A 13,265-nucleotide genomic window follows, 5' to 3' on the forward strand; every position below is an offset into this window, starting at 1 on the left:
GCAATATGTAAGTCTTAAAAATTATAATTATTAATTACAAAGCGATTGTTTATTATAATTTATATTTATTTATGAAAAAATTGTCTATATATATTTTTATATTTTTTCGAATTGGTTTGTGTTAATTTAAATATTTTTACAGCAAAAAAATTTTATATTTTTTTTTCACTTTTTATATGAGTGGAGTTTTGAAATTCTTTAAAATTTAATAATGTTATTAAATTCAAAATTCACATCATTATAATTTTTATCATTTATTATTGATAAATAATTTTTTTTTTATTACAAATCAGTAAAGTTACATTTTTAAGAAAGAATCTATTAAAATTTTTACTAAGTCGATATTAAAATCTTTACTATTACTTTTAAAAAAATTTTAATTTAAAAGCAAATAATTATCTCTATTTCATGCTTCTATAGTATGAACAAATGGAGAGCCACACAACGAAAAATCCCTTATTATCTTATTAACATTTCGTAATCATTTTAAATTTGCTTTGATTTTTTTAAAAAAGAAGTTAATTAAAAATATTTGAAAAAGACTACATTAATTAAAATAAATTATTATCAATTGATAAATAATTTTCAGACTTAAAATTAGATTAGATAAATTTATTAGATAAATTTTCATTTAAAAAAAAATTCAAATTTACACTCAATTTAATTTAACATAGAAATTAATAATCAATGTAGATTTAAAAAATGTTTAATTTAAATTTTGAATTTAAAATTTTGAATCAAAAGACACGAGGCTTAGCCAATAATATTTCCAATTTTAAATTTGAAAGTATGAACCAGTAGGAACATGTACAAAGAACGTCGGGACAAATATGAAGTTCCACATTCTCCCGTTATTTTATTTTATTGTATGTTTTCATCTTCAGCAATTTATTTGCTCATTATTCTTGTCACAAGATAAAACAATTTTCAAAATAAAAATATATTAAAATTTTCTATTTAGTAAGTAATAAATAATTAAAAAAAAAAACATTAAAATTGTTTTTAAACAAATATATTTAAAAAACAATCATTACAAATATTTAATTATTTAATTAATGCTATTTATTAATTATAACTTAAATGAGATATCAAATAAATTGCTGATGATTGATAGTCGCTTTGTAATTTTTCATTTTTATTTTTATGATAAGGTTTAATTAGCTGATATTTAATTTACAAAAATTTGCATATTTTTTTTCGAATATTGAATTGATTTTATAAATTAATTTAGGAAAAGTTTTATTTAAAGATTTATTATTTAAAACTTTATTTTAATTAATTAATTTATAAATTTCACTTTTACATTAATTTACAAATATTTAAACAGAGAGTTCTAAATATTTATTAAGATTCTTTGTAAATTTAAAATTTTACTTTCCGATGGCATTCCGATAATGCCACAAACATTTTTTTTTTTTAAATAATAGGAAATTTTGAATCTGACGCTTGCGTATTTTAAGGTCGTGTACGTTTTTTAACGTTGAATTACGTAGAAATATCAAACTTTAAGCTATATTCACACATACTATTCCAACTGAAAGATTTAAGGTTATTTTAAGAACGTGGAATTTAAAATTTTCTTTTGATTTTATTTATAATATAATAATTAAAATTAATTATTTATGAAAACTAAAAGTTATATTTAATTATTATAGGTAAATTTAATTATTGTATTATTTATAACGGCAAATTTTTTTTTTTATCTCGCGTCTGTTACTTGTGTATGATACTTTATGTCGGTCAAGTAGAACAGGGTTTTACCATTCTCATTATTCTGTTGTATCCCAGACATTGTTGACAATATTGTCAATGATATAATAAAAAAGTTTACATTTATCATAATAATTTACTTGCAATTTTTGCTGATTTAGTAAAATTATAAAACTCTACTATGTTAATTAAATTTTAAATTTTGCAAAAATAAGAAAATGATTGTTATATTTAATCCGTGATAATATTTCAATCATTGTTTTTTATAACCTAAAAGTTTATTTCAATTTTGGGTGAATTTTATATTTACATACCAAAGAAATTGAAATTAAAAAAAAAAAAAGTAATAATGGTTGAAGAAGTTGTGAATACAAATAACAAGCCAAAGGTTAGTTTCGTAATTAAAAAAAAATACATTTTTTTCCAATTAAATTTCGTTATCATTGATTTATTTTCGGTGTAGAAAAGTTTTTTGGGAATTAAATAATAATTTTTTTAGGTCAAAACAGCGAGACCGCGTCCAGTTTATTTGTGGAATGTTTTGGATGTACAAAAATGGTTAAGGCGACATTGCAGTGATTATTATCAATTATATCATGAAAATTTTTTATATGTGAGTTGCATTCTTGCCTAACTCATTGAATACTTTTTTTTTCTTGACTGTAGAATTTTCGAGTTAATTAAAAAGATTTTTGATTATAAATTTTGAAAAGCACCAGAAAATAGTTTTTTTTTTTAAATTTTCTTTTCATCTTTTTTTGTTTTTAATTTATTTCAAAGTAGTACTAAAGTTCACTTGTTGTTTTACTCGAGAAGAAAAAGTTTATTTTATAAATTTTTTATTTTTAAACTAAAGTTTTTTTTGTTAAAATTTTCTCATCGGATTATTATAAAGTATTTAATTTTGAAAATTTCTGGCGCTTTTAGCATGACATAACTGGAAGAGCTCTTCTAAGAATAAATGAGAATATTTTACTTCGTTTGGGAATCGATAATCAACAACATAGAATGGATATTTGGAGAGAAATTATGAAATTACATCTAAAAACCGATATTCTTGAAATTAGAGATATTGAACGTCGAAATAACATGCAATATGATTAATGTTGATTTAATATTTAATAATTATTATTTATTAGTATAGAAATATATAATAATTATTTTTAATCTGTACATAAAAAATATATTTTATGACTGAATTTGATATTAATAAAAAAAAAAAAATTCACAAAAATGTTAAGGCTTCTATAAAAACATATTTTATATATAGTTTTTTTTTCTATTTTCTATTTTTTTTTTTTATTCATTTATTAGTCTTTGAAGTGTTTACATAGTTTTCTAATTCTATTTACATATTTTTTAAACGCGTTTTTCCCCACTTTTTAATATCAACTAGATTAAAACAACTAAATTAATTAAATGTTTCCAATTTTTTTTTTTTTTTTTGACAAAAAATCTTTCTGTATAATATAAATTACAAGAAAGATTTTGTGTTAAAAAAAATTAATACAATTTTTATTTAATTTTTTTGTTTTTGAACACAAAATAGAAAAAAAATTAACTAAAAATCTTTAAAAAAATCGTATTGACACAATTTACATCGGTGTTCTTTTAATTTCTATATGACTTTTAAGTAAATCCATCATTTAATTTAAATGTTTATTAACTGATATTACAAAATTACAATTAATTTTAAAAATAAATATTAAATCACAACCATTGACACTAATTTAATTTTAACTTATTGCATATAAAATGTTGACTGAAAAATTAAATACTTTTTTAAGTACTATACCTATTCTAAAAGTTACATCATTATAAAAATTATCACTTTTATTATGAATTTTTTTTTTTTTTTTTGACATATTAGTGATGTCAGTAGAATTTTTTGCAAAATAAAAATTATTTCGAATTTTATATATAAATTCAGATTTTTTTTTTATCTTGAAAAAATAAATTCAGAAACTTAAATTAATAATGTTAAATAATACATTTATAGAAATTATTTGTAACTTTCAGTCTCTTCATTGTTTTATTGGTACATATATAAAGATTGTGGCATAAGTTTTAAATTTAATCATGTCTTATAATTGAGCAAATGTCTATTGCACAAAAAAAATTATGCCTTTCTTTTAAAATGAAAAAGAAAAGAACTTGTAAAAAATTCATGAATGTTTTAAGAGTTCATGAGATCTAGTATATTATGTATTTCAAGAACCCGTGAATTTTTTTTTTTTTTTTTTTTTTACAATTATTCAAATTTTTCATACTTTACGAGAAAACATTTCTTCAGACAGAATATAAACTTTAGAAATGAAAATATAGTTCTTCTATTTTTATGAACCCCTTTCATTGTTTGCAAAGTTTTAACATAAATTCTTTTTATAAATGATAAATTTACATTTGAAATAATGAAATAAAATAAAATATTGAAAATCAATATAGAACGACGAAAAATTATTGAAGAAATTATTTTTTTGTTATTAAAATCATATTTAATTTCTTGAATATTGTTGGGTTGACATTGTAAACATTTTGTAATATTTACCCTTTAAATATGTTTACAAATACATTTTCATTTTAATCCTTGTAATTTAATTCCGATGGGAAGAAAATTTATTACTAACTATATACACTCTACTTAGATTGCAGTTATTTTAAAAAGTAAAAACATTGACACGATTTTTTTTTTTTAGTTATTATATAACTTAAAAATTGAAATTAATATATTGCTTTTTTTATCAATAAATATTTTCTTTAAAAATTCAACAATCTCTAAACATTAAAAAGTTTATATATGAATTATGTTTTTATATGAGGCTATGTACATAATGATTGCGTAATTAAATTAATGTTTAAATTAAATAAATTTAGTGTAGTTTTTTTTAGTCTTAATTATTTTTGCTGCGTTTTAAAACATTCCAAAATAAATAGAAAAAATTGTTTTTAATCAAAAATTTCGTTTCCGCTAAAAAACAAAAAAATTTAAAATTTTGGAAAATGATTTTTAAATTTTATCTAATCTTTGGCTTATTTAAAAATGTTTTGTTTTTCTATAATCTTATTAGTTTATGAAAACTAAAATTTTATAATTACTGATTATTTCTTTTTTTTAGAATTCTTTTATCAAATGTTTTAAATAATTTGATAAAAAGTTTTCTAATTTTATTTCCTATTAGACTGTGTCATTTATCGAAGAAATGACATCCAGTTATATCCGTAATGTGTTTATTTAAATTATAAACAAAGTTCTTGATTAGCAAGATCTCGACTATGTTTGTGTCTTCCGGATGAGAAAACATATAACTCCGTTGTTCTATCTGTTGTCTTGGGAATTGTTGACTGGTTATCGTGTCCATTGCGAGTTGAATATCCACTTGAATTTATAGAACGTGTCGGTATTTCATTTCCGTTTACCATTAGTCTTGATGTTTCTCTCATTGATGCACTTCTATAAAAAGAAGATGTTGCTGGACAACCGCTAGATGTTGGTCTTCTCCAGTCATATCTGCAAAATAATGAGAAAAAAAAATTTATTCTTTAAAGTCTAACAAAAAAAAAAGTTGAATACAAAAAAATCAATATTAACAAACTGGCACACGTATATACATGCTTTTTTTAGAAAAAATGTACTATTTTTTGTTTGTTTACATTAACACGACATAAAAATACATTTGTATTTTTATAGGAATAGAGCACCTGAGAATGTACCTAATGGACGCTCTAGTACTTTGCGTCTTATCCATATCTAAACTGTCTGTTGGTGGACTCGATGACCACTTTCGAGATCTACACGGACGTCTTTGTTGAAATTCTCTTTTAAATTTTTCCTGAAAAAAATGGTTTTTTTAAAAAAATATTTAGTTCCGTTAGCTACAAAAATTATAGATTAACTGAAGCACTGAATTAATATATCAAAATAAAAATTTTAAATATGATCAAATTCTTGACTAAACAAATTAATTCTCTTGACTTGTGAATAATTTATTTCCGTATTTAGAATGTCTCTCTGTTAATCTACAATTAGATGTTTCATGAATAATAATGGAATTTGTGTATTGTAAAGTTATTCTAAAGATAGTGGAAAGTAATTTAAATAATTTGAATTCACTGTCAATTTTTTTTGATTATTAATTCTAGTTCCTTACCCAGATAGCACGTAAGCTTACAGAAATCTTGCCACGCAATATTGCCAACCTTGCCACGCAATGTTGCCAACCTAGCAACGCAATATTGCCAACCTTGCACGGCAAACTTTCCTCAAGCTTACTGTAAATTTTAAATGTCCCACCTGACCGAAAGCCTTGCAAGGTAAGCTTACCGAAAGATTGCAGTGTAAGGTTACTGCAAGATTGTACAATAAGATTATCGCAAGATTGCTCAGTAAACTTGCACGGTAAGCTTGTAGCAAGGTTGGTGCAAGGTTGACAATTAACCTTGCTTTAAACCTCAAAAATTTTTTTTTAATGCTTAAAGCAAGGTTATTTGGCAACCTTGCACCAACCTTGCTACAAGCTTACCGTGCAAGCTTACTGAGCAATCTTGCGATAATCTTATTGTGCAATCTTGCAGTAACCTTACACTGCAATCTTTCGGTAAGCTTATCATGAAAGTTTTCGGTCAAGTGGGACATTTGAAGCTTACACTAAGCTTGCGACAAGTTTGCTGTACAAGGTTGGCAATATTGCGCGGCAAGGTTGCTGCAAGCTTACGTGCTATCTGAGTATGAAGATATTAAAAATGAGAATGTTTTTCTTTAAAAAAAATTTTCTCGCTTTTTTTTTTACTTACATTGTAAATCCCATAGATAAATGGGTTGTAACAGCTATTGGACATTGCCAACCAATCGCAACAGAACCATATTATGTTGATATATCGATATCTAAAATTCAATTATTAACATTATTCAAAATTTATGTTGTGTAAATTTATTCAATGCCTTGTAAATATCGTTGACGTAAAATATATTGACCAATGGAAAATTATTTTATCAATATAATATTATTCTTTTGTTATATAGCCTTTTAAAAATAATTGTTAAAATATGATTGAAAACAAAATTCATTCAATTTTTAATTGTTACAATTTTGCACAAAAAAAAAAGAAAGAGAACATTTCTATTATAAAAGCGGTCGTAATTTAATAAAAAGGATAAATAAAACACTGAATCCAGCTTCCGTGGCAAAAACATTGTTTTCTTGTCAAGGGATTAAATAAATTCTGCATATTCCGGCAATTTACCGTGAAAAATGTTGAAAATAGAAGCAAGTAAAGAGAAATATTAAAATGAAATAAATGAGATATTGATTAATACTTAGGTACTTGAATTTCAAAAGTTCATTTAATTAAAATAATTTGTTACAATTTTTATGTTTTCATTTTAAGAAAGTATTTTCAACGAATATTATATAAATTGTTTCTTTTTCTTGGAAAATCTATAAGAGAATCAAATTTCAATTCAATTAAAAAAAAAAATTATGTCAGTGAAGTTTATTATCTGACAATTAAGAATAAAAATAAATATCATTTTGTTTAAATTATTATTATTTTTTGTCTTAAAAAAAAAAAAAAAAAAAAATGATGGCAAAGTTTTTCAAAGAAAAATTTGTAATGAATTATAATTTTTTTCGAAATGAAAAATATATATTTTTTTATAATCGTGAACTTCGCCGACGTAAAAAAATTGTGAACACCTTTTTTTTGTTCAAGGTTTTCTTGAAATTGCTGTTAGAAGCCAATTTGCTGTATATTTTTTTAATTTCCAGTATTTCTTTTTTTTTTTTGCTGAATTTTTAAGAGAAAAAGAAATGGTATATATAACTTTGAGAAATGATTTAATTAGTTATTTTGACTTACTCATTTATTTCTGGATACGTATACTGAAGTACGTTATACGTTTGAAGTGGTAGCCAGCAAATTGCAAATATTGCTACGACAATTACAAGCATTTTGATCACCTGTAATTAAAAATTAAATAAAAATCAAGTTTTATATCGGCTTTTACAATATTAGTTTTGAATTTAAATTCAATTTTTAAATTTATATGTACCATTAACAAAAATTATTTTTATTTTCTTTTATTACAATTATATTGATAATTTATTATTATTCATATTTCTAAAAAAAATATACAAAAAAAAAAAACAATATTAAAATCGGATGCATGAATGTTTGGTTAAAAAAAAGGTCAACCCTGCAAATGTTAGATTCAAAATTTTTTTTCTTTACCCTCTAGCATATTTATTGTGGGTTTTTTTTCTTCTTATTTTTCTTTTTTGTATGGATAGAGAGGGGCATGCACAATAAGTTTTATATATATATATACGTGTGGATGAATCAATCTCGCAAGCTTCATAACTCGTGTTGAGCGTATAATGAAAATAAAACTCAGTTTCATTGTTATTGGAAAATTCATGAATTTTTACATATATATAGGTACTTTTGAGAAAATTTTTTTTTTATCTTAACTATTTTCAAAGTAAAGTGATTTTATGATCACTGAATTGTGAATGATCTAAATATGTTAATGAGAATAATGTCATTTTTATTTATAATTTAAAAAAGAAATGCTCTTTTGAATTTGAATTGCAACAAAAGTACCTAGAATATGTTTAGATATGGTTGGGTAATTTTGTGATGTCATAGTTCTACTATATATATATATGTTATATCGCTTAGTGAGAGAGAAAAAAATAAAGGGATGTAGAGAAAATGGCTTACCTTTTTCTTATTCTTCATTAAATTGGCATCTCTTGAATCTTGTGCGTTACCAGGAGCTCTGCTGCCCCATAATCTTAAAGCCATTCTGGCGTAAACGCACGATATGATTGTTAGGGGCGTGAGATATTGTAGAAAGCCTAAAACAGCTCTGTATGTCAGCATCGAGCTTTCAGACATATTTTCATTATGACAAAAGGGCTTTAATAGATGTGGTGCTGCAAGAAAAAAAAAAAAAAAGTGAAAAATATTTTATTTTCAACGAAAAAAATTATTGAAATAATTGAAAATTGCATTAAATTAAAAAATAAAAGCAGAAAATGCCTCTATTTTTATTTTTTAAAATGAAATTTTCATATCTTTTTAGCCAAACCATTAATGTTCTTTCTAAATTTGAATTTGCTAAAAATAAATAATTTGATAGAATGAAGTTAGTTACAATAAGACTATCGCAAGATTGCTAAGTAAGCTTGCACGGTAAGCTTACTTAGCAATCTTGCGTTAATCTTATTGTGCAATTTTACAATTACCTTGCACTGCAATCTTTCGGTAAACTTACCATGCAAGCTTGGGTCAGATGGGACATTTGAAGCTTGCGGCAAGTTTGCCAATATTGCGAGGAAAGCTTGCTGCAAGGTTGCTGTAAAATTGCACAGTAAGATTAACGCAAGATTGCTGAGTAAGCTTACCGTGCAATCTTACTTAGCAATCTTGCGTTAATGTTATTGTGCAATTTTACAGTAACCTTGCACTGCAATCTTTCGGTAAACTTACCATGCAAGCTTAAGTCAGATGGGACATTTGAAGCTTGCGGCAAGTTTGCCAATATTGCGCGACAAGCTTGTTGCAAGGTTACTGTAAAATTACACAATAAGATTAACGTAAGATTGCTGAGTAAGCTTACCGCGCAATCTTACTTAGCAATCTTGCGTTAATGTTATTGTGCAATTTTACAGTAACCTTGCACTGCAATCTTTCGGTAAACTTACCATGCAAGCTTAAGTCAGATGGGACATTTGAAGCTTGGGGCAAGTTTGCCGTGCAAGGTTTGCAATATTGCGCGACAAGCTTGTTGCAAGGTTACTGTAAAATTACACAATAAGATTAACGTAAGATTGCTGAGTAAGCTTACCGTGCAATCTTACTTAGCAATCTTGCGTTAATGTTATTGTGCAATGTTACAGTAACCTTGCACTGCAATCTTTCGGTAAACTTACCATGCAAGCTTGGGTCAGATGGGACATTTGAAGCTTGCGGCAAGTTTGCCAATATTGCGAGGAAAGCTTGCTGCAAGGTTGCTGCAAACTTATAAACTAACTTATTTTTAACTAATTCAGATTTAGAGTTCCTTTTTATTTTTCAATTAGAGAAATGTAAATAGAACTCGTATAGATTTATCACAAAAAAATTCTTCATAGGAACAATTTTCTCTTTGGAAAAAGAAATTTTTTTTTTTTTGACTAAATTAAAATAATAAAATTTATATTTAAAAGTTTTTCTTTTTTTTGATATAAAACATAACCTTTGGGATTTCATACATTTTAATTAAACTCTTTGGCAATCGCAATTTATATACTAGTAAAGTAAAAAAAAGAGATGTATGTTTTTTTTTTTTTTAAATAAACTTTTTTTTCTACGAATATCAGAGGAATTTATGTTAAGTAGTTTTATTAAATAATCATGTACAGTTGCTTTATTTCTTTTAAAAATGTTTCTATAGCAAATAAAAAATCGGTCAAGTGTGGCATCCAAGTGAATTGTTTTATTTTATGGATTTTTTTTGTTTCATTAAATATACATTGAGAATTAAATATTCCAATATAAAAAATTTAGTTTTTTTTAATATTAAAAAGTAAATATTTTTTTTAATTTAAAGAACAAATATATAATAAAAAATGAAGAATAATAGAGGATAAATAAAATAGTTCTTATTTAAATAAAAATGAATATATACTGTCAAAATGAGATGTTAAGAGATTTTTTGAAAAATTTATTTATGTAGGTAGTTTAAAAATGTGGCGAAGAAGGTAAATAATTCTCTCGAGGGATTACAACTGTTGTTAGATCGGACAAGTATATTTTACGTTTCACCCGCATAATTCAGCGAATAGAGAGGCAACAAAAAAATCATGAAATTTGTTGAAGAAGTTTTTATTTTTTATCAGAATATATATATATATATATATATATATATATATATATATATATATATATATATATATATATATATATATATATATATATATATATATATATATATATATATATATATATATATATATTCTTTTAACAATTTTCATTTTATTAAATCGCATTTTCTAAATGGATTTTCAATGTGAATATTCGTTACGTTAATTTCCTTGCATAATTTTCAGTGTCTTTTGTTTCCTTATTTAGTGCATTACAGTCAATTATCATAGAATTCATTTCTTGTAGAAAGAGGGATTTAATATTTTAATCTTCTTAAGACAATTGTTTTTCCTACTTTAGTATTTTTGAAAGCTTATTTTATAGGTAGAATTTAGATGTAGTTATTTCGTCACAATCTCTGCCAAAATTTATTACAAAAATAATGAAAGATTTGTTGGAACATATATTAATTATTATTATTGTTTATTAATTATTTATTATACTATGGCTCTGCATAAAAAAAAGTTTTAATTTTTGTCAGAAATTATTTCGAGACAATTACTGTAAATGAAGAAAGTGTTAAGTTTTCGTCCGATACTTAATTGTAGAAGTTTATAATTTTAGTTGTCGAAGTTAATTTTGTCTTAATTTTTCATTATTTTTTTTTGTTTTTTTTCTTTTTTCTCTTTTTTTTTTGAAAAATATTAATCGAGAAGAGGGAAAATTCATAATTAGTTATTTTCTAACTAGTTTACAAACCACGGGTTTCAAAGCTGCTGTAATTAATAAAATTTCAAATGTCTGACAGTATATTCCTTTTTCCACTTAAAGAAGAACATCCACTCATTGATCAGTGTAGGAGAGTTGATACAAAATTTTGTATTCGAAATTGTTTCGATTTATGAATAGTTTAAAATAAATTTATTTTTAATACATTCAATCTAAAAATTAATAAAAAAAAGTATATAGTCTTTTTTTATGATTATCAATTTTCATCAAAATTTTTATTCTATTTAAAGAATTCCTTTTTGTGCCTACGATTTTTTCGTCTTAAGAATTTTTATATTATAGTCGTATTCGTGAAATTATTTGAATTTCATATAAACCTAATGTTGAAATTAATATTTCAAAGGGGAAATAGAAAACAATAACTATTACCAAATATTTGGAAAATCATTCAATATATATTGACAATTGTATAGGTTTAATTATGTAAACACATTAGATGGTTATGTATAAAATTAGATGGCAATTAGTATAGATATTTGTAGGGAAATTAGATCGGCCAATGAATGTAATGAAGATTTTTTTTTCTTTTTATTCCTCTTGAAAAATATTTAATTATTCCAATAAAGTAACAAATATTTTTTTTTCTATATAATTTTCTTTATTGATATAAAAACTCATTAAAAAGTTTTTTCAGAAATTAAAAAAAAAAAATTGAAATCAAAAGATATATATATATTTTAATAATTAGTCTAGATATAATTTTATTTTGTCGGGTGTTAATTAGTTTTCCGATATATTGAAGTAAAAGTGAAAAATATTTGAAACCAATTTCGAGAATTAATAAGTTTTTACATTCAAATTGAAGTCAAAAGGAATGAAAAAAAAAGTTCACGAATTGAGGATTATATATGATTGTATAAAATAAGTCAATAAAATTTTGTAATTTAACGGAATTATATTCAATTAATAAAATAATGAAGAATAGAATCGAACGGTTTCTTGAATATTAATGAAATTGCCAATGATTTCACTTGTTTTAAATGAAGGTTTAGGAAGGTAATGATATTCTATCCAGATTCCACTTGCATTCAAATTCAGTGCTAAAAGTTTTAATTAAAACTAATTATCATTCCAGAAATTTGTTTTATTAGAAAGATGAAAAGCAGACATATCACTTTCAATTGTAATTGATTTATTTTATTTTTATTTTTTTAATTTTGATACGAGAAAGTATAATTAAAATTTTATTTCAAAAGTTGTGTACTTATTTTTATTTAAAGCATTTTTCTAAATAAAACTTTGGGTTGAAAAATTTTTCTCACGTAATGTCAAATTTCTAGGTATTTATTATTTTTTATAAAAATCGTGTTGACCCAGTTAAAAATTATGTTTGATTGAAATATGTAATTCTAATAAAATTTGCTTTGGTAAATGAAAATTTATAAAGTACTACCTATTTGAATGTGTTTTGATAGCACTCCACTGAAATAATATTGTAGATCATGCGATGGTTTTATTAGCTAATGTATTAAAAATAAACTAGTAAAGTAACCAAAAGTAACTAAAGTTTTTAAATTTCAACTTCTTCTCAAACATAACTTTATAGCCTTCTATTTACTGAATTGTCGAGTATAAAAAACTTTAATTTTAGTATTGTTTTCTAAAAAAGTTTTTTAATGCAATCTGTTATTTTTTTTTTTGTAACTGAGTTATAAATTAAGATTTATGTTGTAAATCTTATTTTTTGTTTCCCTTGGAAAAATTTTCAAATGAAATTGGCCACTGTACATTATTGTTATGAGATTGGGTTATCCACTATCAACGAAAATGTGTTTAGTTGTGTGAATTGAGAGAAAAAAGACAAATTTGTGAGGGGTTGTTGAAAAGATAGCTTTATAAAGAAATTGAAGATATGCATGAAGTTTTATTTTATTGTTACTGTTAAAAGAGATTATTCCACCGAAAGTGTCGAAAAGAAG

The 13,265-nt window shown here is 23.7% G+C and overlaps 2 protein-coding genes across 4 annotated transcripts in view; one reads left to right on the forward strand and one right to left on the reverse strand.

Moving 5' to 3' along the window:
- Nucleotides 1–1,762: 1,762 nt before the first annotated feature.
- LOC127277063 (protein aveugle) lies at nucleotides 1,763–2,944 on the forward strand. Its single transcript, XM_051297881.1, has 3 exons — nucleotides 1,763–2,098; nucleotides 2,210–2,323; nucleotides 2,638–2,944. Exons 1-3 carry the CDS (start codon nucleotides 2,060–2,062, stop codon nucleotides 2,812–2,814), a joined length of 330 nt encoding a protein of 109 aa, XP_051153838.1. The 5' UTR covers nucleotides 1,763–2,059; the 3' UTR covers nucleotides 2,815–2,944.
- A 136-nt stretch (nucleotides 2,945–3,080) lies between these two features.
- Nucleotides 3,081–13,265, reverse strand: part of LOC127277060 (RYamide receptor) — a 65,251-nt gene continuing 55,066 nt past the window's right edge. For 2 of the 3 annotated variants that reach the window (XM_051297874.1, XM_051297873.1), the window contains exons 6-10: nucleotides 8,431–8,645; nucleotides 7,567–7,667; nucleotides 6,502–6,592; nucleotides 5,410–5,540; nucleotides 3,081–5,218 (exon numbers count right to left, since the gene is read on the reverse strand). In XM_051297874.1, coding sequence (XP_051153831.1) covers nucleotides 4,948–5,218; nucleotides 5,410–5,540; nucleotides 6,502–6,592; nucleotides 7,567–7,667; nucleotides 8,431–8,645 — 809 coding nt within the window. In that variant the 3' untranslated portion in view covers nucleotides 3,081–4,947. The remainder of the gene's footprint in view (nucleotides 5,219–5,409; nucleotides 5,541–6,501; nucleotides 6,593–7,566; nucleotides 7,668–8,430; nucleotides 8,646–13,265) is intronic. The other variant, XM_051297876.1, reaches the window with a different exon arrangement.

Source organism: Leptopilina boulardi, unplaced genomic scaffold (assembly GCF_019393585.1).
Source record: "Leptopilina boulardi isolate dan_hultmark-lab unplaced genomic scaffold, ZJU_Lbou_2.1 LbouV2_165, whole genome shotgun sequence".
Classification (NCBI taxonomy): domain Eukaryota; kingdom Metazoa; phylum Arthropoda; class Insecta; order Hymenoptera; family Figitidae; genus Leptopilina; species Leptopilina boulardi.